Raw genomic sequence first — 26920 nt, forward strand, 5'->3', positions numbered from 1 at the left:
CATCCTACCCAAGTTGTTTTATCTGTCAAGACTTGTAAAGGTGTTGAAAAAGATAGTAATTACGCTTAACAGTAAATTTATTTTCCATTACAAAGGACGCCTCACTGTTCCCAACTTGTGTTTTAGTGTCTAATTATGTAAAAAAAACTGTTGAATCATCTTTTCTTAGAACTTTACATTGGGCTGTTCCCTCTGTATTTACTTCAAGAAATGTATTAATAAAATGACAACTGGTTATTACCAGTGGAGGGTGGGTCCATACAGCCTGACACTAAGCAGTCAGTGCTTACAAAGTTATAGAGGACCTTTCATCGGTCCAAACATTGTGCTGTCCGCGGAGTGTGCTGTCCGCGGAGAACACGTACAGCACATGTCCGTGAAACACTGACGTGTGAATGAAGCTTTAAAGAGGACCTTTCATAAGTCCAAACATTGTGAACGGCGCCCGGGGATCTCACTGCACTTACTATTATCCCTGGGCGCCGCTCCGTTCTCCCGCTATGCCCTCCGCTATGTTTGGTCACTTGGTTATAGTAGGAGGAGACTGCCCTTGTTCTCTTAGGCGTCTCCTTCTCACAGGCTGTAGCGCTGGCCAATCGCAGCGCAGAGCTCACAGCCTGGGAGGTTTTTTCTCCCAGGCTGTGAGCTCTGCGCTGCGATTGGCCAGCTCTACAGCCGGTGAGAAGGAGACACCCAGGAGAACAAGCGCAGTCTCCTCCTACTATAACCAAGTGACCAAACATAGCGGAGGGCATAGCGGGAGAACGGCGCAGCGCCCAGGGATAATAGTAAGTGCAGTGAGATCCCTGGGCACCGCTGTATATGTCATGATACTTAGTTCACAATGTTTGGACTTATGAAAGGTCCTCTTTAAAGCTTCATTCACACGTCAGTGTTTCACGGACATGTGCTGTACGTGTTCTCCGCGGACAGCACACCTCCCCATTCAATTTTATGTGTGTATTCAGACATCAGTGTTTCAGCACGGTCCGTGTTTTTAGAACGGATGCACGCTCTATTTTCTTCGTGTTCACGGATCCATCACGTCCATTATAGTCTATGGGTCCGTGAAAACCACAGATGCAATACGGATGCCATCCGTGTTGCATCTGTATTTCATGGATCATTAAGAAGAGATGCTTTGAAAATTATTTTTCAGCTGTTCAGTGTCAGTGAAACATGGATGCAACACGGACAGCAAAAAAAACAACAACACACGGATCCTTCACGGACAGCTTCACTGACCACCTGCTCACGGATTTGAGCACAGACATGGACGTTTGAATGAGGCTTTAGGCCTCTGTCACACGACCGCATAGCTTTTTAAGTGTTTTGCGGTCCGTCTTTCACGGATCCGTTGTTCCGTTTTTTTATTTTTTTTCCGTTGCGTTTCTGTTCAGTTTTTCCGTATGGCATATACAGTAATTACATAGAAAAAATTGGGCTGGGCATAACATTTTTAATAGATGGTTTCGCAAAAACGGAACGGATTCGGAAGACATACAGATGCATCTCAGTATGTGTTCCATTTTTTTTTGCTGACCCATTGACTTAAATGGAGCCACGGAATGTGATTTGCGGGCAATAATGTTCTATCTTTCAACGGAACGGAAAAACGCAAATACGGAAACTGAATGCATACGGAGTACATTCCATTTTTTTTGCTGAACCATTGAAATGAATGGTACCGTATACGGAACGCAAAAGATGGCCCGTAAACGGAAAAGAGGCCTTAGACTGTGTAGAGACACACCATTCACTGGTAACACCCAGTTCTCAGTTTATCCAAACATTTCTAGGAGGGACAACTGAAGAACAGCACAGTGCAGACTCAGTTATAAGAAAACATGCTCCAGAATGTGTATTTGATAGAGTAGGGGGTCGGCAACCTTTTTTGTACGGAGTGCCAATTTAAAAAAACAAAAAAACAAAGCTGAAGCGCTCGGTGTGTGGGAAAGTAATGGAACACAAATATGTGACAAACCAGGTATTTACTAGTTATGTCGCAAAATTCTCCACAACACTGCCTGACCTGCAAGGCTTAAAGAGGTTTACAACTTTTCAGAAAAATAGCAAGTAAGGCCCCTTTCAGACAAGCGAGTTTTCCGCGCGGGTGCAAACGCACTGTGCCCACAGTGAATCCGGACCCATTCATTTCAATGGGGCTGTGCACATGAGCTTTGTTTTTCACACATCACTTGTGCGTTGCAGGAAAATCGCAGCGTGTTCTATATTCTGCGTTTTTCACTGATGGTTGCTAAGAGATGTTGTTTGTAAACCTTCAGGTTTTTTTTATCACCCGCGTGAAAAACTGAACCACTGAACGCAGTCGCATCCAAAACTGACTGAACTCGCTTACGAAATTGTGCGAGTTTTCCTAAACGCATTTGGACTTTATCCGTATCGTTCGTGTGAAAGGGGCCTAAAGATTGTCACTGCTCCTCGGAATCCTCCCAAGGGACCAATATATGGGGGACCCCCCACCAACCGTACACTTACTGACAGTGGGGAAGAGCAGCCCTCACTCATTTTAAGTGACTGAGGGCTGCCCTTCCCCACCAATGTCCAACATACATTAGTGCCCCATATACTGGTGACCCCCACAGAGCTGCACCAATCACACTTAGATCTCACTCCCCTCACAGACTAATCACATTCCGACTCACCATCCCCACTGCACCAAAGTAGTCAGTTAGCTTGTTCTCTCCCCCTCCCAGAAATCATTTTCAGGCTCATCACTTCTTCCCCCAAAGTACCATATTTTCCGGCAGATAAGACTACTTTCAAACACTAGAAATTCTTTTCAAAAGTCAGGGGTCATCTTATACACCGGGTATACTCAGATCTGATGGTATATTCTAACCCCCAGCTCTGGTAACAGCAGGCAGTGCGGGGGGGGGGCCGCGCTCACTCACTGATGTCACGTGCCTGCTCCTCCCACTAGGCAGCACAGGCACGTGATGTCAGTGAGTGAGCGCCGCCCGCACTGCCTGCTGTTACCGGAGCTGAGAGTAAGGTATCCTAGTAAAGAGATGAGCGATGATTAAAGTTACAGATTACAGTTTCCTGTGAGAGTCGGGAGGGGATCAGTGGATGGCACTGTTTGGGGAGGGAAATCTGTGGATGGCACTGTTTAGGGTGGGGGGATCTGTGGATGGCACTGTTATGGGGAGGGGGATCTGTGGATGGCACTGTTATGGGGAGGGGGATCTGTGGATGACACATATAGCATAAGATGCTATATAGTGTCATCCATAGATTCCCCCCATAGCAGTGTCATCCACAGATCCCCCTCCCCATAATGCCATCCACAGATCCCCCCCTCCCCATAACAGTGCCATTCACAGATCCCAGTCAGTTCCCTGGACTGGAGAAGATAGTCTTGAAGACAGGGAGGGCTGGGCATTCAGGGGTAGTCTTATAGGGCGAGTGTTGCCCAAAACCTTTATTTTAAATGGAAAAGTTGGGGGTAGTCTTATACGCCCAGTCGTCCGATACGCCGGAAAATACGGTAGTCAAAAAGTTGGTTTCCCTTCATCCTCTATCCCTCAGCAATCGCGTTTAGGCTCACCAACCTCCCCCCCAAATCTGGTCACAGTGCTCATGCCCCCATCTCCCTATCCTGCCCCCCACATCTCAATCTGGTCACATGCTTGTCCCCCCCATCCCAATCTGTTCACATGCTTGTTCCCCCATCCCCCCGAGCTCACCCCTCCTCCCCCTACCACAAATCTGGCCATATGCTCATTCCTCCCATCTCCCAAGCTCACCCCCTCCCCAATCTGGTCATATTCTCATCTCCCTAAACTCACAATCCTGCCCCCCCCATCCCCATCTGGTCGAATGCTTGTTCCCCCATCTCCCCCAAGCTCACCTTCCTCCCCCCACCACAAATCTGGTCACATGCTCATCACCCCAAGCTCACCTTACTGTCCACAGTCTCAATCTGGTCACATGCTTGTTCCCCTATCTCCCCAAGCTCACCTTCCTCCCCCCACAGCAAATCTGGCCATATGCTCATTCCCCAGTGCCAGTATCAAGTGCCTCTCCTCCCCCCATGTGCCAGTATCATAGTGCCAACCCCCCCATGTGCCAATATCAGGTGCCTCTCTCCTTCCCCCATGTGCCAGTAGCAACCCCCCCCCCCCCCATATGTGCCAGTAGCCAGTATCAGATGCCCACCCCCCTCCCCCCATGTGCAAGTATCAGGTGCCTCTCTCCTTCCCCCATGTGCCAGTATTATAGTGCCAACCCCCCCCATGTTCCAGTATCATAGTGCCAACCCCCCTCCCCCCATGTGCCAGTATCAAGTGCCTCCCACTCCCCCCATAGCAGCAACAGTCGGGTATTAAAAAAACAAAACAAAAAAAAAAAACAACACTTATATACCTCCATGTCAGCGATGCGATGCAGCCTCTTCCTGTGTCCCGCCCTGTATGTCCATATATGGAGTTAGTGCTTGTGTATTTCAGAAAAGTTTCTGCTGGGATTCGAACCCACGACCTTCTGAGGCAAAGCACCTAACCACATGGCCATAAGAAGTGCAATGCTTCTGACTGAAAAACATGAGACTTCTACTGTTATAGCTGGCTAAGTGTACATCTATACACATGACAGCTGTCCCAGCACACTCAGCTCTGCTATATCTCTATATATGATGTACACTTAGCCAGCTATAACAGTAGAAGTCTCATATTTTTCAGAAGCATTGCAGCTCTTATGGCTGTGTGGGTAAATGCTTTGCCTCTGATACAGAAGGTCGTAGGTTCGAATCCCAGCAGAAACTGGGATTCAAAGATACAGAAGGTCATGGGTTCGAATCCCAGACACAAGATGACTATGCCTGGGATTCGTAAATGAGAAGTGTGCAAGTTGCCGGCCCTGCTGGTGTCACCTGGTGCGGCCCGCAACCCCCTTGCAATGCCACTGGGTACAGTAGTGGCGAGGCAGTGTCACTCTCTGCTATCGTGCCTCTGTGGAGTCCGAGGTGGGAAGCGTGAGGGGCGACCATAGCAGAAGCAAAGATCTTTATGTTCAGTGGTACAGCACGGCAGGGCATCCAACAAATGCCGACCGCTGTGATAGAGAATCAACGTGTTTACTAAATCTATAAATTACTAAGTCTATGTCACCATCAGGACTATTTACTGCTTCCGTGTTTTTCTCCCGTCTTCATTTCTATGGGGCCACACGATGTGCTGCCCGGATACGGAATTGCAGACCCGCACTTCCGGGTCCGCAATTCCTTTCCCTAAAAAAAAAAAAAAAAAAAAAAAGAACATGTCCTATTCTTGTCCGCAATTGCGTGTCGACAGACACCACACATTACCGGTGTCTGTGTTTTGCGGATCTGCAAAACACGCTACGGATGTGTGAAGGAGATGGAGAAACCGTCCTATAAGTGCACTCATCTTTATCCTGTAAATGTGCAGATCAAAAATTATAGTTTACAAATTTCTATGCAAACTAAGCATTAGAGTCCATTCACACATCAGTGTTATCCGCATCCGTTCCGAAAATTTCCCGGAACAAAATGGGGACCCATTCATTTCAATGGCCCTGCAAAAAATGCGGACAGCATTCCGCTGTCTGCATCTGTCGTTCCATCATGCAGATCCGAAAAAATAAATAGAGCTTGTCCTACTATTGTCTGCAATGTAGTCAATGGGTCCGCAAAAATGCGGATGACATGCGGAATGCATCAATATGTCATCCGCAATTGCAGATCAGTTTCCGGTAAATAGAAAAAAAAATAATCTTTAGTATCCTTTTTTTTGCAGAAAAACAGAAGGTTTTTGCGGAAACAAGGATCCGCAAAAAATGGAACGAAAATTTGGAAAATAAAAATACTGACATGTGAATGGACCCTCACTGTATTTTATACTGTATGGTCAGTGTGTAGAAGTCAGCGTGTACTGCACACGCTCAGCCTTTGAACTGTTTATTACCATAAATCTTCCCTACATATGAACTTAAATCGGATTACAAATAGAAATGTGATGCAAAATGTTTTTTTGTTTTTTTAATTGGTAGTTAAAAAAGGAATGGAAAAAACCCTGTCTTTTACAAACATTTAAAAGTCAAAAACTGAATGAGTACAGAATCAGATTATTCAAACACAGCAGTCATATTCGGAACGTCCTACATTCAGCGGGCAAGTAGGGTGATTGTTGGCCTGTGGACAGTGCATTACAAGTTAGTACAGTCTAGTATAAAAATAGTCTGAAGTGGGGCAGCATTCTTCTTGTATTCACAGATGAAATTTGGCTGGGGAAAAAAAACAACATAAAAAAACCACTCCAATGCGACCGCCATCTTTACATTTCTATAGTGCAAGGTCTTGATTAAGCAATGGGACACAACCCTAAATACGGATGGGGGCAACGAAATTCAAGTGTTTTAGTAACGTACTGTGCTTTTCTTTCAAACAATGGCCAACATCCTGTCATTCAGCCTTTACTATTAACAGAAATCTTCAGTTTTCCAGCAAACATGAAAGACGGAATAATTACAGGGCTTCTAGCTGCTGCTCGACAGGCCAAGAAAGGCTTATTTAAACCCATCCTTCATGTCCATGCATGTTCCTCACAGCACCTTTGTTTCTCACAGTGGACACTGCCATGCTGGTCATCTTCCCAAACTAGCAGGCAAGCACACAAAGGAAACAACCAAATGGAGGTTAAAGTTGTGAATTAATTATTTGTCCATTAGACTGTCCAGCTGCTCCTGATATTCAGTGAAAAGACGTTGGAAGTGAAGATTTTGTCCAATAAGTGGGAGCAATTCCTGTAGAAGACCTCTTTTCCTGAATCCCTGGAATATCAGAAATAAATGCACAACTTGTCATCAGAATACAGTGATCCAATACAGTCAAGAAAGTGCATTTTATTTTACCATTTACATTTTCTACAGATTAAAGTGTTTTTACATTATAATATATCTCTGGATTCAAAGAAATAAAAATAGACATTGTTCGTACACGGGGAGATTTAAGACTGGCCTAAAATCCCAAAATTTCACAGAATAAAAACTGTACTGTGTAAATTAATAAATCCACTACAGCAAGAATGCCCAACCTGTGGCCCTCCAACAATTTCAAATCTACAACTCCCATCATGCCCGGACAGCCTACAGCAGGGCATGGTAGGAGTTCTAGTTTTACAACAGCTGGAGGGCCGCAGGTTGGGCATCCCTGCACTACAGCATTTAAACTCATATGCACTGTGTGTCATAGTCTATACATTTTTTGGGAGTATATTTGTGCATACGTGTGTATATTCACGTCCTGTATACTAATAGATAGCATCGGTACAGGGCGGAGGAGTCCCCAGCGCTTCTCAGAGGGCGTCTCCTTCTCCAACTGTGGTGTAGTCCAATCACAGCGGACCACATCCCAGCTAAAAAAACAACTCATCTTCTCCCTGGCTGTGATTGGACCGCGCCACATCCAGGGAGTAGGAGACACCCACTGAGAAGCGCTGGCATCTCCTCTTGACTGTACTGATACTATTAGCATACAGGGCGCGAAAACAGAAGGGTGGCACAGTGGGCAGCCAAGGGCGTTTCAACATTAGCTGAGTGTACCTCGCTTGTAAAGGTACTTAGTTTAACAAAAAAAAAAAACGGTGAAAGGTCCTCTTTAAGAGGATAAATAGGAATATAAAACTGCCCATACACATAAACCTAAGTCGGCTAAGGGCTCCTTCACACTTGCGGCAGGACGGATCCGGCAGGCTGGTCTCCCTGTCGGATCCGTCCTTCCGCTGTTTCGCCGGACCGCCGCTCCGTCCCCATTGACTATAATGGGGACGGGGGCCGAGCTCCGGCGCAGCACGGCGAAAGCCGCCGGACTAAAAAGTCCTGCATGTCCGACTTTTTAGTCCGGCGGCTTTCGCCGTTGTGCGCCGGAGCTCGGCCCCCGTCCCCATTATAGTCAATGGGGACGGAGCAGCGGTCCGGCGAAACAGCGGAAGGCAATTTTGGCAGACCTTTGTTCCAGAATTTTACATAAAGAGCAGATTTAGGTCTCAAAAATATGATCAGATTGGAAACTTTCATGTGTAATAACCTGACATTAGATATGAATGGTATAATCTTTGCACATAAAAGTTGCCCTGTTTTTTTTTTTAATCTGTGATCTGCTAGTATAGTCTGGCAAATTGCTGGTGGGATTGTTCATACAAATAACCCCTTGGACGTGTGCACGAGTGAACAGCGTCACTGGTTGCTATGGCGCTCTGCGCTTCGTGCCGCCAATGTGCAGTAATATTAAAGGGGTTGTCCAGGTTCAGAGCTGAACCTGGACATCCCTCCATTTTCACCCCGGCAGCCCCCCTGACATGAGCATCTGAGCAGTTCATGCTCCGATGCTCTTCTTTGCCCTGCGCTAAATCGCGCAGGGCAAAGGCATTTTTCTGAGTTCCGGTGACATACCGGGCTCTCTATGGGGCTGACAGGCAGCCCGGTGACGTCACCGGCACTGATGGGCGGGATTTGGCTCTGCCCTAGCCAGTAAAACGGCTAGGGCAGAGCTAAAGCCCGCCCCTCAGAGCCGGTGACGTCACCGAACACACTGCTGGGCGGAAGTTACCGCCCGGTAGTGTGTTATTGAAAACACAAGAGCCTGTGCCCTGCGCGATCTAGCGCAGGGCACGGGAGCGCATCGGAGCATGAGATGCTCCGATGCCAGGCTCAGGAGGGCTGCCGGGGTGAAAATAAGGGTATGTCCGGGTTCAGCTCTGAACCCGGACAACCCCTTTAATTTAAATTTGAATGGCACCACAGCCAAAAAAGGGGATTTTGAATCCAAAACAGAGGTGCTCAGTGAAGGGGCTGTCAAGCCACTAAATAGCCAGAATGATATATATATCCACGGCACACTCATATACTTTGCTCAATAGAATATAATTTATTATCTCATTGTTTGCCAACACCAACTTAATATTTCATATTTCAGACATCTCATGAAAGCAGGGCCCTGCTCTCATGAGATGTCTGAAATATGAAATATAAAGTTGGTGTTGGCAAACAATGAGATAAATTATATTCTATTGAGCAAAGTATATGAGTGTGCCGTGGAGAGAGAGATAGATATAGAGATAGATATAGAGATAGATATATATATATATATATATATATATATATATATATATATATATATATATATATATATATATATATATATATATATAAATATATATATAATACTGTGCAGTAATACACTTGTATAGATCATACGAGTGTATTACTGTACAGATGGGAGGTAAAATCTGCCAAAATTAAAATGTAATTGAAAAACCTAAAATTATAATTAAAATAACATTTTAATTTAATCTAGTGTCTGCAAAATGCATGCCAAAATTAAAAAGAAAATACAATTTCTCCATTCAAATTTTCTTTTCGAAGTCCAGTGTGGGTAATAAGTGTCAAAAATAAATGTAAACGTAAATAGCCTTTTTTATTTTAAATTTCCACAAATAATTCTCCTCTTCCTATAGTGGGTTTTTTTTATGTCAAAAATCATAAATCAAAATGAAAACACCAAGTAGAAGCTGAAAATGGTAGATTGAGATTTCAATTTCATCTCTTGCAGGCATTTTCCCTGCCAAAAGTCAAATGAAAAAGAAAGCCCATTGGAATTTTCGTTTTAACGTTGTACTAATTCAGATTAATTTAACCCTTAGGATACCGGAGGTTTTTCCGTTTTAATTTTTCTTCCCTATTTTCCGTGAGCCATAACTTTTTTATATTTCCGGTCACATAGCTGTATGAGGGCTTATATTTTGCGGGACAGGTTATACTTTCTAATGCCACCATTAATTATGGTATAAAATGTAGTGGGAAGCGGTAAAAAAAAAAAATCCAAATAGGTTGGAATTGGAAAAAAAAAATTTGATTTTTGTACTTACCGTAAAATCCCTTTCTCGTTCAATACATTGGGGGACACAGCACCATGGGCATATGCCCAGCAGCCACTAGCAAAAGAAAAGTGTTGGCTCCGCCCAGGTGGGCTATAAAAACAGAGGGTGGGATCTGTGTTTCCCAATGCATTAAACGAGAAAGGAATTTTACGGTAACTACAAAAATCCAGTTTTCTCATTAGTGGCATTGGAGGGCACAGCACCATGGAATGTCCCAAAGCAGTTCCTGAGGGTGGGAAAGAACAGCCATGAAAACGGTTGGGTGTACAGGTACAGGGATATCATGCGACCCAACAGGACCAATAGAGGCCATAGCATGAAATAGGGTATAGGAAAACTAAGGAATGGGTCGAGAGGCTCCAGGACCAGGGAGAATCCCAAAGGATAAATAGTGGCAAACTGCCAGAATCGCAGGATAAGTGCCTGGGAGAAAATCCCAAATGCAAGAAAAAAGCAAAAGGAAACACCCAGCTCGACCCAAGGTTTGGAAAAAAGAAAATTCTGGAGGAGAGGAAGCAGGGCAGATGTCCTGCGTAGAAATAGAGGTTAACAAATGCACACTGGAGAGCCAGAGGAAGGAACTGGAAGATCCCCTGCTCAGACCACAGTAAAACCAGAAAGAGCCATGCAAGAGCCAATAGACCACAGTTTGCACCAACAGAACAGGGCACAGGGCTGGAGATGGTCAGAAAACCTCACCTGATGAGGGAGTAAAACGGCTACATGGTGCACACTAGAACCAGGATGGTGTCATGGCAACAGTAACTGGGGAAGGTACAGTCGAATAGAGCCCCTGCTGTTACCCTGGCTGAAAATAGAGACATTGCAACCAGGAAGGTCTGCCGGATACATCATATGAAAGTGGTGAAGGGGGAGGCATACGTATCTGGGGCACCGCATAGGCGTCCAATGGTCTGGCGAGGGCACCACCACACACTGGAGAGGCGTCAAACTGGCGTATCTTAGTGGATGGGAAGTACCTTTACAACCAGAGGAGTTCTAACAAAGAATTCCTAAAGGGGAAACCAACCACAGAGGGGAGACGTCCCTCAGTGGAGAGTTGTCTCCAACCACAGATACTTCTGTATGGTGGAAGACAGTCTGGTGCTCTGCTCCAAGACTGAATTGGTGCAGACGAGTCCCCCGATGAAGCAAAAGGTACCCGAGGTGATCCCCTCAGAGTTAGTCCTGTTCTGCAGGAAACCAGGATGTAGAGTATGAGCGGGACCTATGAGGGGAGACCCTAGCCTGTATGGTTGCAGACAGGATAGTGCTCTGCCCAGATCCAGAATCTGAGTCAGAGGTGTCCCCCAAGCAGCAGAAAGTGCCTAGGAGAGGATCATCGCCAGCCTCAGACCTGTCCTGGAAGTGACCCGAGGACACAGAAGAGGAGCAGGGCCTAGTTGAGACAACCTTAGGTTGATTACTGGACCTAGTCTGAGCGTGAGCATACCCAGTCAGCAGAGGAGACCCTTGGGGGGGGCAGAGGCTTACGCATTTGGGCAGGCAAGCGGTCCAATAACTCCACCATGGATTGGGAGGGTAGGGCTAGATTCCCTATGGCCTGGGACAGGGAAAGGGGAAATTTTGGGATGGACCTACGCAGAAGGGGGGAGCCCTGAGGGAGTCTGGGGACAAGGCATTGCGTGCAAAGAGGGTCAGGCCAACTTCCTAATGCAACGGGCGCACGCAAGTACGTGGCGACCCAGGGAGAAGAGAAGACTGGGGCACGCAGCCTTCTCAGGAAGGGGACATGGAGACTGAGGGGAAGCCTGAAAAGCAAAAAAAAAAAAAAAAAAAAAAGAAGAATGCCAGCCGGACCCTAACCAACCTGACCCCAGGTGCTGTCTCCCTTAAGAGGTGCTGCAGCAGCCACCAAACATACAGGAAGCTTGCAGGAGAGATACAAGGAGATCCCCAGAGTACTTGAGGAGTCCCACGCAAAATGGAGGGCCTAGGAGAAAAGTAGCAAAAAAAAAAAAAAAAAAGGATGCGGCCTAGACGGAGGAAAAAAGGTGGGGCCTTGATTTATGAAGTGGCCGAAAAAGTCGGCGGGTAGGAACCGCTGGAAAATGGGGGCTCTCCGGAGAAAGAAAAACAGGAGGGGCCCCCCTGTGGTAAAGCGACGCACGGGGAGGGGAAAAACTGAGCAAAAGGAGCACCTGGGACCTGGGGACAGGTCGGAGAAAAATGTGGCCCAGTCCCGGCCGACGCCGGGGACTAAATTAGAAGGAGAGGTCAAAGAGAGGAGTGGGTGGGCAGGAAGGAGAAGGAGGGGGTGGGGGTGGGTGCCCCACGAGGATGGAACAGGGAGAAGTAAAAATGGGGAAGGGGGGCAGGGGAAACAAAAGACCACCGGAATAATAGTGAATCCCATCCCCTGGCCAGAAAAGGGGGGGCTAACATGGGGGACCCCATGGGGCATGGACGCAGGGGAGATACTTACCGTCCGGCGTCTTCAGGAGCCACAGGGTCACCCCTTCAGCAAACTCGCACTTAGACATGTTTTATATTTAAACGGACATGCGGAACGGAACAACGGAAACGGACAGCACACATTTTGCTGTCCGATTTTTTCCAGGACCCATTGAAAATGAATGGGTCCAGATCTGGTCCTGAAAAAAACAGAACAGATCAGGAAAGAAAAAACGGACGTGTGAATGGACCCTTAAGTGGGATTGTCGGCATGCCACTGCAGATAATTAATCCTAGTATAATTCACTCCTCAAAAAGAGGATGTTGCAGATAGGAGGCGGACACTAAGCACAAAAGGTGAGAGGGCCCCTCCCTCCCCCTTCAGCTATACCCTTCCTACATGGACTAAGCTAAATCAGTTAGTGCAAAAGCAGTAGGAGACGCAAGACAAAAACAGGAAAACCCAGAACCACACAGGCCCGAAAAGGACCATCAACAAAGAATGGGTGGGTGCTGTGCCCCCCAATAAACGGAAGAGAAACAGATTTTACGGTAAGTACAAAAATCCCAAGGACAGGTGCCTGGAAAACAAGACCTACAAGAAGGAACAAGGGGAAACACCCAGCTCCACCCAACGTGGGAAAAAAAATATATAAAGCACTATAGGATAAGGGACAGGACCAGATGTCCTGCACAAGAATCAAGAGGGCAAAAACAGGGCAAAAGAAGCACCAGGGGCGGGCCGGGGACTAAAGTAGATGGGAGGCCTTGGAGTGGACCGAGGGAGCCGCAAAGGAAGTGGAATGACCAAGGAGAAGGGAAAAAGAGCCCGGTGGAGAAAGAAGGGAAAAATAAATTCCTCTCCGCCTGGGAGAGAAGGGGTTAAAGAAGGAGGAATGGCCCCCCTGACCCCCCAAAAAAGTGGATCCCACAACCCTGGCCACAACTGGGGATCTCACCCGGGAAATACTCACCGTCCGATGTCTTTGGGCACCGCAGGGTCACCCTATGGGCAGACTCAACACGGGGACCGTGGGAAAGCTGGCATGCCACTGCGGATGCAGTCAATGTGGACTGGGTGACCGGCGAGGCACCCGAGTACGCGCCCGCAGGGGGTGCAACTAAAGTGGCAGCCCACGATGGAGCACCCGCCTGCAGCAGGAGAAAACCTGCAGGAGAGTGGAAAAAAATTGATTTTTGTACTCACCGTAAAACCCTTTTCTCGAAGGATGCATTGGGGGACACAGATCCCACCCTTTGTGGCTAAGTTTTTTCTGTTGGTCCTCTCTGGTTTAGGACTTATAGTTTTGTCTTGTGCTCCTACTGCTTTTATATCTACTGGTTTGCTCCTGCATCTGCAGTGGGTATAGCCCAGATAGGAGGAGCCAACACTTTTTACTTCTAGTGGCAGCTGGGCATATACCCATGGTGCTGTGTCCCCCAATGCATTCAAGCGAAAGATAAGATGAAAAAATAAAATAATAAAATAGCAGCAAGACCTGCAGGAAAAAAGCAGGTCAAGTCTGCCTCCTACAGACACTAGACTAAAACTGAATAGCCTAGTGCTGTGGAGAGGGTATAGCTCACCTGGGCGGAGCCAACCTTTTTTTATATCAAGTGCCTCGTAGTGGTAGCTGGGCATATACCCATGGTACTGTGTCCCCCAATGCCATTAACAGGAAATCTAGTTTTCTCATCCGTATTATTGGAGAGCACAGGCTTGACCATGGGTCGTTACAGGGCAAGTCCCCAAGGGTGGGCATAACAAAGAACCCTTCTGCCAATCAAAGAACTGCCGTCTGAAAAACTCTACGCCCCAGAGACACGTCCGCAGCCGCGATGGTGTGCACCCTGTAAACCTTGAAAAAGTTGTGCAAAGACAACCAGGTTGCCGCCTTGTGTCTCCCAATGAACGGAAGAGAAACAGATCTTATGGCAAGTACAAAAGTCTAGTTTTTGCCTGCTGCACCACGCCCACTGCTGCTCATTTAAATGAATCTAAGTTTAGTACAAATGTTAAAATGAAAATTCCAATGGGCTTTTTCATTTGACTTTGGCAGGGAAAATGCCTGCAAGAGATTAAACTGAAATCTCAATCTACCATTTTCAGCTTCTACTTAGTGTTTTCATTAGATTTATTATTTTGACATGAAAAACCCACTATATAAAAGGAGAATTAATTGACAAAGTGGAAATTTAAAATGAAAAAGGCTATTCCCGCTTACAGTATTTTTTTTTTTTTTAAATCAGATAATTTTTATTTGATTTTTCCAAAAATCACAAAAAAGCAAAGGAAGACAGTCTGTACAGCATACATGCAACAGTTGATGACAAAAATACCATAGCATTACACGATCGGACAAATAGTTACTTACAGGAGTATCTCAAGCAAGCAAACCATGGTACAAGAAGCACATAAAATCACGTAGTCTAGTTACAAAGTATACCTGGTACAGAACCACATTTCCCATCCAATAATTTATAAACAGGAAATCAACCCTCCCTACCCAACTAAAGACCAGTAACCCCCCCTCCCTACCCGAGCGATGGAGCGGATCCAAACTCCAAGATTGGACATCTTATTAACATGTCAAAGGCACATCCATCGGTGTACTCCTCCTGTCTGTGTATCAGACCTCTTCACACCCGACCTGTGTAGTACTACACACCTTCATACAGCATACATCCAGAGTAAAATAGGATAGAGTAGATAGAGCGCCCACATAAACAAATACTGCGCCTCTACCTACCCCGTAGTCCAACTACGAGGAGAGGCTAAACCGGACACTGTACCCTGCATTTCTCCCAGTTATCCCATATTTTGTCAAACTTCCCAGCACAGTTTCTTTTAACATACACACTTTTCTCTAAGCGTAATATATCTGACATTCTATTGAGGAATTCTCCCCTAGTCGGAGACTGAGGTCCAAGCCAAAATCTAGCTATGAGTTTTCTAGCTTGAAATAGTAGACGCTGTACTCCCAAACGATGACGATTTTTGATGTCTAATATCCCGACCACACATGCTCTCGGACCAGGCGGAACTGCAATATTATATGCGTCTTTTATTAGGGCCAAAACCGCGGACCAAATGTTCCGGAGCTCCGCACAATCCCAGAACATGTGTAACAAGGATGCAGGGCCCCTGCCACATCTAGCAGAATCCGCATCTTCCCGAACACCTATCCGGCATAAAAACTCTGGCGTCCTATACACCCGGTGTAATAAAAAACAGCTGGGACATACGCTGCCCCTCGCAAACTGACAGTTGTGGAGTGAGCGCCAAAAGCGATTTCCACTGCTCTTCTGAGATCGGCCCAACCTCTCTTTCCCATTTAGATTTGACTGCTAAGACCTCTTGCTTCAGTGACTTCACATACAAGTTCCTGTAGATAGAGGATATCAGACCGCTCGAGGAGCTGTTTGTGAGAAGTTGCAGTAACAACGGGACCATAGTGCATTTCAACGACACAGATTTAGCCTGTGTCTGAAAGGCATGACGAAGTTGTAAACATTGATAGAAAGCCGTGTGCGGGAGACCAAATTCATTTCTCAACTGTTCAAAGGACTTGAAAACAGGAGCACTCTGAAGTTGACATAAATATCGCACTCCTTTGCGCTCCCAGAGTGAAAAACGAGATTTTTGTGAACTCACCTGTAAAATCTCTTTCTCGCGTAGTTCATTGGGGGACACAGACCGTGGGTATAGCTGCTTGCTGCCACTAGGAGGCGACACTAGGCTAAGAAGTGATAACTCCTCCCCCGCAGGCTATACCCCCTCCAGCCTGGAGAGAGCATATCAGTTTGTGCCCAAGCAATAGGAGTAGGAGAAAAAAATCAATAATGAAAATACAGTACACAACCCACAACTGACAAACATCAGTCGGAATGCACCAGAACTGAGGACCATACTGGCCCACCAACCGCCAATATGTGCGGCAAACAGAACACTGGGTGGGAGCTGTGTCCCCCAATGAACTACGCGAGAAAGAGATTTTACAGGTGAGTTCACAAAAATCTTGTTTTCTCGCTAGTATCATTGGGGGACACAGACCGTGGGACGTCCTAAAGCAGTCCACGGGGAGGGAAAAAAAAAATCACACGCCCCTGGAGAAAAAACGCCCTCGAGGATGCGGCATCCGCTGCCGCCTGCAAGATCTTGCTGCCTGGAGCAGCAACAGATGATGGCTAGAAAAGACCCCCGAAAAACTCGGTGAACTTGCCGGAAGACCAAGACGCTGCCCTCTAGAAGCGATGTCTGGAGTAGATGAACCCGAGAAATGACGACCGCTGGACAGCCAGGCCATCACTCCGCTAGGAAGCAACCGACAGGCAGACATCCCAGGAAAAAAAGCATCCCGTTGGAAGACGCCAGCTATGACAAGGACCTCCAAGAAAATCAGGCAGAAAACCCATACAGCGGAACGCGCCAACGCGCCAGATATGGACCAGCAAACCTCCGAGGCCAAAATAGATGGCTGATGGAGTGCCCGCCCTTAAAATACGAGGGAGAAAGAAGAGAAAAACCATGTCCGAGAAGACCAGAAAAGCGGTGACCTTCCGCCAGAAAGAAAATTCTGGCGGAGCACTGCCTGATGCAAATGACAAAGGACAAATGGACGTACAAAAAGAAGAAGAAGAAGTCCCAGAGGGGGGGGCTTGTTTGTTCCTGAAACGCCCCCAGCGATCTACCGATCGTCGGGGCGAAGCCGGTTGTAGACCACAACTGTGGGAGCGGAACCAAAATCCAGGTTCGCAGGATCCTCCTCTGGTTAAAAGAAACCGGTAATGGAAAAAAACCCATAATTGACATATATTGACTTCCGGGCAGAGACCAAGATAAGAGAATACTCTCCGTGGAAAAAAATAGATCCCGGATTCCATAGCTATACAACCCATTGCCACCGGTCGAGGAGACCGAAGGGAAAAGGTGGTCAGCAGTCCAGCTAGAGGAAGGACAGGAAAGAAAAATAGGGGTGTTCCGTTCAAGGAACGAAATCCCTACCAGTGGTGACAAGGTGTGACAGTCACCCGCTCAGCCTGGCTTGGGGGGACCGTAGTCCACCCCCGGAAGGAGCAGTGAAAGGAATGACCACCATCGCTTGACGTGACACAGAAGTAACCATAACTGAAGGAAGGAATCACTGTAGTGGTAGACGAGTGCCACAGGGACTAAGTAAACATATCTGACGGACAGTATCACCGTAGAGGTAGACGAGTGCCACAGGGACTAAGCTACCCAGTCGAGCGCGCCCAAGTAAGGTGCTGATAGCTATGGCACTGACGCCAATGCAAAACCCGAGTTGACGACACAAGAACAATAGTAGTCAGAGCAACGGACAGTTAACAGTAATGAAGACCATTGAGAGGTCAGGGCAAGCCCATTGCCATCAGGGACTGGCACTGTAAAGATCTCTTGGTAATGAAATACACCCTTGAGGAGGAGCCCATACAAAGGAAGCTGCCAGAGTAACGCAAAGGCCACACTCCAGCTGAGGAGGATGCCACACCGTACAGGATACCAATCCCAGAGTCGGAAGAAACCGCCGTCTGACGAAGGAACTGTGCAATAGGAATGTTCAGTAGGAACCCTAGCATGTAGTGGAGATGCAAATACCCTTTGTACAGTAATAGCTACCGCCTGCTCCTCCCAGCGTAAAACTGAGGGAGAGGCCTAAGGACACCCAGAAGTAGCATGGAACCAAGCTAACTCAGTCAACCAGAGCCATTCTGAGGCATTCCATCTAAAAAGGAGGCAAAACCAGAGCAACCGCCGAAGCAGTGTCAGGGTAGAACCCCTATCTGAGGGGGCTGACCCACTGCCATGAGTTCGATCTCCGGCCCTTGTGAGAACTACCCTTGCTTTTTTTTTTTTTTTTTTGTGTCAGAAGTGGGATCTGAACCCACGCCTCCATTTGGAGACCCGAACACCCATACACGGAAGAGATTAACTCTTGAGTCTGGCACATTAGACCACTCGGCCATCCTGACTTAGAGAACACGCTGTAGTAGTCAATGCAGAATGCCAGCAAAACACCCTCACCTAATGAGGAAGAGTGGTGGCCCAGAATACAGAGTCAGTGCAACCTTGGGCTCGCTGGGTCGTAATCCCAACATTTGTATAATGGCGTGCACCCACACGCTGTAGAGGACCAAGTTCTGACCGACCTGAACGGTGGAGGCCCATAGGGATGGGAATCTAGGGCACCTGAAGAGCTGCTGAGCGACTCCCTTAAGAGAACAAGGAACGACCTATCTGCGCCAACCACCAGTACCAGAAGAGACGGGAGGATACAGTATGGGAGCAGTCCCAGTATCCATATACCTCTAGATGAAGAGTACCAGGCACCAATGGCAACGACTGTTGCCGCGGCCCACCCGTGAAGGAAGCCACGGCATCTAGTGCGGAGGCTTAGTTGAATTAAAGCATGCATAGATGCTCAGTGATTTCCCGTTAGATGTAGAAGGGGGTAATGCCACGACTGTTGAATAGTATTCAGTGGTAGCGCAACCCTCCGTCAAGGAAGGAAGGTAGGGAGATAAACAGAACCGCATCCAACGGTAGTGTAATAACCCCCTCCCTGGAGGGGGTAACGCGTACTGTAAGCACTACCCTCAATGGAAGTGCAACCACTCCACCCATGAAGGGGAGAAAAATATATAGGGAGTACTGTATCCTGAGGTTAGCGCCAGTACCTAACCTATGGCAGGGGGTAATGCACCCAGTAGGAATTGACCCCTATGGCAGTGAATTACACCCCTATCGAAGAGGATAATGCATACGAATAGTCCCGTTCCCGGTGGGTAGAGAATTCCTCCACCTAAGCAAGGTGGTAATACTTACAGCAAACATTGCCACCCGCGATAAAGCCATAACGCCTCCTATAAGAGAGGCTAATGCATAACGCCAGTACTGTACCCAGTGGAACAGCAATCCATCAACAACCGAAAGGGGAGATGCAAATGGCTGGCACTGACCAGTGCAAGTGCCGTCAATCCACCTGTGGAAGGAGGGAATACAAAGGGTAAGTACTGTATCCAGTAGCAAAGCAAATGCCGCCTAAGGAAGGGGCAATGCAGACAATCAGTACTGCCGGTAGCATGGATGCAGTCTAGAAGGTTCATATCAGAGTCCGCAGAACTGTTCCCTCAGAACCAACCCCTGTCAGAAGGGAGGGTTCTGAATATCACCCTAATGAGGAAGGATGGAGGTGCGGAGGAGACCGAGGAGGAATGTCCTGCTCGTGCGCAGCTCTACCTCTTAGCATCCAGCCATGGCAGTTGCAGGCTGTGACAGCGGTGATATAACCATCAAAACACCCAGGAGGTGGAATCGGCATCCCTACCTGACCGCTCACAGGATTGTGTGGGCGGTACTCAATCGACCCACAATCCAGGAGGGTGGATTGGGAACTGCCAGAGGTCCTCCATTGGATTGCGCATGTGGATTAACAACCAAATGACCCAAGAGGGTGGATTGGGAATCCAGCAGCTGTGTTCCCCTGGCTTGTGCAGGTGGAGCATTATCAACCAAACGGCCCCGTAGGGCGGATTGGGAATCCTGCATCTGTGTTCCCCCCGGATCCGTGCAGGTGGAGCATTATCAACCAAACGGCCCCGTAGGGCGGATTGGGAATCCTTCAGATGTGCTCCCCCGGATCCGTGCAGGTGGAGTATTATCAACCAACGGCCTCAGCGGGCGGATTGGGAATCCTCAGATGTGCTCCCCTGGATTTGTGCAGGTGGAGCATTAATCAACCAAACGACCCCGTAGGGCGGATTGGGAATCCTTCAGATGCGCTCCCCTGTATTTTTGTAGGTGGAGTAATATCAACCAAACAGCCCAACGGGCGGATTGGGAATCCTGCAGATGTGCTCCCCTGCATTTGTGCAGGTGGAGCATTATCAACCAAACGGCCTCAGCGGGCGGATTGGGAATCCTTCAGATGTGCTCCCCTGTATTTGTGCAGGTGGAGCATTATCAACCAAACGGCCCGTATGGCGGATTGGGAATCCCTCAGATGTGCTCCCCTGGATTTCACCTGTGGTGGCCTATACACCAGACGACCCAGAAGGTGGTCTGGGAATTCTTCATGTGTGCATTCTCAACTAAACAGCCCCGGAGGGCGGATTGGGAAACTGTGAGCAATCCTGCCCTGTCCAGATAGGACATGGGCCCAGCCCCATACCCCACCACCAGGGTGGACATGCCGGCAGGAAGGGGTTAGGGTTAACTTCCTAATCAAAGGTAATTGGCATGCAGAAAGGGGACACTCAGATAATGCAGTGCCGGCTGCAAACAAACGACTTGCCACAAAGGGTTAACCCAGCTCAGAGGACCAGATGCGGAGCTCAGCGGGGCACCTGGGGGAGGAGCGACAGCTAGTCGGGGAGAATCCGCGCCAAAAGGACGAACCCGCCCCCTCCATAACTGGAATGAAAGTTGCGGCCTAGTAGGCCGCAAAAGCCGGGACATAAAGTTCGGCGCACAGCCGACCGGGCGGTACTGCCGGCCGGTTACCACAGCGGGGCCTGAAGAGCAACCGCCGATGTCTGCCCACTGATTTGGAGGGGGAGTGTCCACTCTCGCTGCGGGAACCCATCCCGTGCCGCTAAAACAACTGCACGGGCTGAATCCCGGTAGGCCCGAAGAGGAGCCGGGGGCTAAATTTTTGGCGCCGGCCAAACGAATAGCCGGCCGGGAGTGGAGTGACCGGAGCGGCGCTCTGCAAGTGCCCTGGCTGAACATCGGCCGCGGGAGCTCACCCCGCAGGCCGTACAACTGGACCAGAATCTGAGGAGAACCCAGGCCCCCCGTATGGACAGAAGCCCAAACCTACATTGGGCCTGAGGTAATGTGGGGCCCTCACCATGAATGGCCCACCTGAGGAAAAAGGTCCTCCATCTTATGATGAGGTGACCGGGGGGGAAGGGAGAAGGGGGAGGGGAAGGGCCGAGGTACTTACCCAATACGGACTACTCACCCCATCTTCATCCTCTTCTCTTCACCCTTTCTCAGAGTACCAGCAGGGTCACCTCTTCAGCCGCTGGCACACGAAGTGGCAGGAGACTGGAATGGCGGAGGGTCTCGCCGGATTCAGGTGACCCCCTTGGCTGGCGGGAAGCAGGGGAGCTGGGCTGCCCTGGTCCACTTTCGTTTCTTGGGGAGGGCGAGCGGTGAGGGATTCCGACACCGGCCTTGCTCCCGGGGTAGACAGAGTGGCTAGGCGACTCTGTTTCCCCAACCTAAAAGAGGAAAAAGATAAAATAATAAAAGTAAGCCGCCCTGCAAAAGCAGGGAGGTCTGCCTCCTACGACACTAAGCTAAAAACTGATATGCTCTCTCCAGGCTGGAGGGGGTATAGCCTGCGGGGGAGGAGTTATCACTTCTTAGCCTAGTGTCGCCTCCTAGTGGCAGCAAGCAGCTATACCCACGGTCTGTGTCCCCCAATGATACTAGCGAGAAAGCCATCTAACTGGAACAGTTCAGGAAGGTGCGGATTTCTCCAAATAGGGGAAAACTGCGTAAACCCCTTTACTGATAATAGCGCCCAGCTTTTTTGCCAAACCTTGTGCATCATAAAAAGTGTGTGGTGCCCCGACAGCTTACCTACAATTCCGCTATTTTCCAATAGAGCCACCGGAGAACTGTGCCCAATAATATGTGCCACCAATCTGGCTGAGGCAACATCTCCAGGAGTTCTTCCCCAACCCCTCAACTGTTGCAACTGGGCCGAGATGTAATACAGCCATGCATTCGGTACTGCTAGCCCTCCCTCCTCTTTTCCCCTCTGCAGAATGTCCAGTCCAATCCGCGCTTTTTTATGGCGCCACATCAAATCCCTAAACAACCTATCAATCTTTATGAATATTCTGCGAGGAATCCATACCGGGGAATTATGCAGTATATACATGAGTTTGGGCATGAGAATCCTTTTAAGAAAGTTACTCCTCCCAATTTCAGATAGCTTGCACCACGCCTTAATTTTATCCGGCATTGAGATCAATAACGGCTCAACATTCAGTTAAATATAACCGTTAGGATGTGCTGTAACCATTATCCCCAGATATTTGACCTGATGCGCAATCTGCAATGGACAAGATTTCGGGACAAAAGTTACAGCAGATTCATCCAGCGGTAGGAGAGTGGATTTGTCCCAATTGATACGGAGACCAGACCTATCACCAAACTATAAGTGCCATGACAGGACCTAATGACTGTTCCACATTGCCCAAATATATTAACATGTCATCAGCGTAAAGGGACACTCTCTCCTCCCAAGTCCCACAGGGAAATTCCACAATCTTGTCAGATGAGCGCAATACGCAGGCAAGCGGCTCAATCGCGATAGCGAACAGAAGAGGGGGCAATGGGCACCCCTGACGGGTCCCTCTACCCAAACTGAACGAATCCGACGTTCCCCCATTCGCCCGTATCCTAGCCGTGGGGCCATTGTATAACAATCGAACCCAGGAGATAAAGGTCTTCCCAAACCCCATGACTCGCAACACCTCCTACAGATAACACCATTCAACACTATCAAAGGCTTTAGCAGCATCCAGTGGGAGGATGGCTCGCCTTCCGACAGACTCGCCTCTTCTCTGAGTATTAAGAAAAACGAGTCTATAGATTTGTCCGGCATGAAATCCGCCGCCTGATCACTATGAATAATAGTGCTTACATTTATTTTTAACACTTATAACCCACACTGCACTTGGAAAAGAAAACTCAAATGGAGGAATTGAATTTTCTTTTTAATTTTGGCATGCATTTTGCAGACACTAGATGAAATTAAAATGTTATTTTAATGATAATTTTAGGTTTTTCAATTTCATTTTAATTTTGGCAGGTTTTACCTCCCATATGTACAGCGGCCGCGGCACGAAGCACACGTTGTTATAGCAACCAATGACACCGTGCGCTTGAGCACTTAGCAGGACGTTTTTTTTCACTGCCCGTGGTCCATGAAAATCCACGTATGTGTGAATGAGGCCTTACATGTGCCGATTGAGCAGTCAATTATCGGGAAGGAACCACTCCTTCCAGATAATTGCCTGTTCATTAAAAGGCGAGAGCTGCATTTACATGCAGGAATCACCTCCACAGTATGGGGAAGAACAATTACTACTGCAATTGTTCATCCTCATACAGAACCATTGTTTCTGGGCAGCGGATTGCTGTTTACACAGCATGATCTGCAGTGCAGAAACAATGATTTATATGATTATTTGTGCCAGATAATCTGTGTAAAGGGACCTTTAGAGTATTAAAATTTAAAATAATTCTGTATTTACAAGAATACCAAGTAGCTTACCAAAATTTTAGATTCCCATTGGCTGTCAGATGAGTGATGTACAGGGCCAAGGAGTTCCTGGCACACTTCACGAAGCTTTTGCTCAAAACCTATGTAGTGTAAAGACAATTATGTTTCATATCTGCTTTAATGTACAATAACTGTTGTGTGTATATATATATATATATTAAAACAATGCGGTCTCCCTTTTTGCACTCGTAGGGTCCATTCACATGTCCGTATGTGCAGACACCGGCACTGTGCATTCTGCGGACCGCACATCGCCAGCACTACAATAGAAAATACTTTTTTTGTCTGCAGTTGCAGACAAGAATAGGACATGTTCTATTTTTTTTTTTTGGGGGGGATTTGGGAATGGAATTGCAGATCCGGACAGCACAGTGTCCGCATTCGTTCCTGCCCCATTGAAAATGAAAGGGTTCGCACCCGTTTCACAAAATTGCGGAACAGATCTGGACCATTCATACGGACGTGTGAATGGACCCTAAATGAAAGACTGCTTGGGAAAACAGTAAGATCAAAGCAGATCAAAACTCACCTTCATTAACCAAGTAACGTGCATAGATGAGCAACCAGTATTTGTATTCCTGGCTTGACTGTAGTATCAGGGCCCCTGCAATCTGATTCTCAAGGTAAGCCATGGTTGTTTCCTGCTGCACTTGGTGAGGCATTGTAAAAAGGTGAGCGGCCTGTCTGCCTGCACTGCACATGACATGAGATTAAATCAATGATTAAAAAGGTAATAAAAAATATGAGCATTCTACATTTTTAATTAATAGTTTTTGATGCAAGACAAAGTCTGGAAACATTTAGGTTCACTACATTGTTCTGCATGTGTACATTTTTTGTGGTAAAAATATCAGCTCCAGATGTTAGCTGAACGTCTGTGGGAGCTATAACCCTGGGTTCAGACCTGAGCGTTCTGAAACGAGTGCTCTGTATGCGCGATTGTACCGGCGTTTACAATCGCGCATACAGAGACAAGCGAACACACATTGTCGCGCGTTCCCGCTGAAGTCTATGTACAGGAACGCGCGACAAACGCCCCAAAAAAAGCTCAAGAACTTGTTTGAGCGTCGGGCGTTTTACAGCGCGATCGTACGCGCTGTAAAAACGCCCAGGTGAGAACCATTCCCATAGGGAAGCACTGGTTTCTCCTTGTTGAGCGTTTTACAGCGCGTAGGAACGCGCTGTAAAACGCTCAGGTGTGAACTTAGGGTAAAACACAGGACAGCTCCTGCTGTGTTGGCAAATTAGGTGCCATTTTCCTTTTTTTTTTGTTTCTGTGCAAAAACACAGCATGCTTACTCCATGGAAAAAACGCTAGTGGGCAACGAAACGGCAAAAAAATGTAGGTGGCTAAAAAGAGGAGCGTGGATATTCTGATGTTTTCACAGCCCAAAAAAATGCCAGTGCAAATTCGTTTGTGTAAGGACCCACCAGGTGCAAAAAAATAAAAAAAAAATTGCCACCTGTTTGTTAGCAGGGCAAAGAAGCTCCTTGGAAGCTTAACAGTTTCAGCACCTCATAACTTGCGTTACAAGGCACTATGTAATGTGTAGGTTTTCATTTTTTGTAGTATTAAAAAGGTATACGTTAAAAGAGGTTGGCCCATCTCTGACGTTAATGGCATATCACTAGGATATTCCATCAATATCTCTAGAACAGGACCCCCAAAGTGAAGGAGAGGACACCGCGCATGCAGTGTGCTCTACATTCACTGCTAATGAAATTCCGAAAATAGCTGAGGGAGCACGCTCACCTATTTTTGAAAGTCCCATAGCTGAGAACGGAAGGTGGCCGTGCTTGTGCGGCTGCTCTTCCTACACTTTGGGGTGCCCGTTCTGAAGATAGGAATGGGTCCCAGAGGTGGGTCCCACACCTATCTGACATTGATAGCATATCCTAGCAATATAATTACCATCAATGTATGAGATGGGAATAATCCTTTAATTTTTTTTTTCAATTCATCACCTAGCAACACCTGCTGGAATATAATAAGATTTTCTTACTTGGACGCTCGTCCTTGGATTATGGCTAGTGGTCCAGAGCATATCATGGCTTCCTGTGAGGGCAAACAGTTCCTGTAATCTGCGCACTGCACCAAGAAGTCTTGTTTATCAGATACCAGGTTCCTGTTGAAGTGCAGAAGTCAGCAATTAAGAGAAACCTCTTAAGAAATGGAAATAATGTGTACTTTGGCAATGACTACACAAAACTAAAACAATAACCAGCAACAGTATATACATAAAAACAATTTACTAAAGAACATAACAGGTTTTTTTAAAGGGGCCTTCCCATCACAGACAACCAGGGCATATCGCTAGGATATGCCCCCATTGTCTGATAGGTGCGGGTCCCACCTCTGGGCCCCACACCTATGCCGAGAACGGAACAGGGAGAGTGGTGGCTGGAGGACCCCGGGTTTTCCAGCGTCTGGCCACCGCCAAGCACTCTCCCCATACAAGCGAATGGGAGCACACCGCGCTTGCGCAGCTACAGCTCCCATTCACTGACCCAATCCACCTGGCAAGTGATAGATGAGTGACAGAACTGCTGTCATATGAATAGATGCTCCAGAATGCTTATCACATGGGGAATGTAAGTAGTTACTAAAACAGACCCTTTGTTTTTTTTTTTGCAGGATTTGTACAAAACCTGTTTTGATCATGCAGAATGTGCTCCAGACTCAGCAAACAGTGAGGACATCTATTCATTATTTGGTTTAGTGTTCCTCTAAGGTCTTTTGCCTGCAGCCACAACTGCAGTGTTTTGGCTGAGGAATAGGCATCATCGAATTGCTACCAAATCCCATGAACTAAACTGAAGTGTTTATGGAAGGTTTAGGTAATAAACAGTAGAAAGGTGTTTTCTGGGACTTTTTAATATTGATTGACTGTTATTAGGAGAGTCTTCAATGTCAGAGCAGAAAGGGGTTGTCCAGAATTTTCATATTTTCAGGATAGGTCATCAACATCAGATGGTTGGGGTTCGACACCTGGCTGATCAGTTGTTTCGTTGTAGCTCTGGAGCGCAGCTCAGTCCATTGTGTAATGGATAGAGATGTTATGATATTGATGGCCTAACCTGAAGATAGGCCGTCAGTATCAAAATGCAAGACAACCCATTTAAGAATAGGTCATTAAAGGTGTTGTCGCACTTCAGAAAATGACATTTATTGTATAGACAAAGTTAATACAAGGCACTTACTAATGTATTGCGATTGTCCATATTTTGCCGGCTTCATTCATTTGTCCATCACATTATACT

The 26920-nt window shown here is 47.3% G+C and overlaps 1 protein-coding gene across 1 annotated transcript in view; it reads right to left on the bottom strand.

Annotated features, from left to right (window-relative positions):
• Positions 1-6007: 6007 nt before the first annotated feature.
• The window catches only part of LOC122924462 (protein HIRA), a 42845-nt gene continuing 21932 nt past the window's right edge, over positions 6008-26920 (bottom strand). Inside the window, exons 22-25 of the mRNA XM_044275557.1 lie at positions 25663-25785; positions 24189-24352; positions 23651-23739; positions 6008-6813 (exon numbers count right to left, since the gene is read on the bottom strand). Coding sequence (XP_044131492.1) covers positions 6697-6813; positions 23651-23739; positions 24189-24352; positions 25663-25785 — 493 coding nt within the window. The 3' untranslated portion in view covers positions 6008-6696. The remainder of the gene's footprint in view (positions 6814-23650; positions 23740-24188; positions 24353-25662; positions 25786-26920) is intronic.

The sequence above is a fragment of the Bufo gargarizans genome, chromosome 1 (genome assembly GCF_014858855.1).
Source record: "Bufo gargarizans isolate SCDJY-AF-19 chromosome 1, ASM1485885v1, whole genome shotgun sequence".
NCBI lineage: Eukaryota > Metazoa > Chordata > Amphibia > Anura > Bufonidae > Bufo > Bufo gargarizans.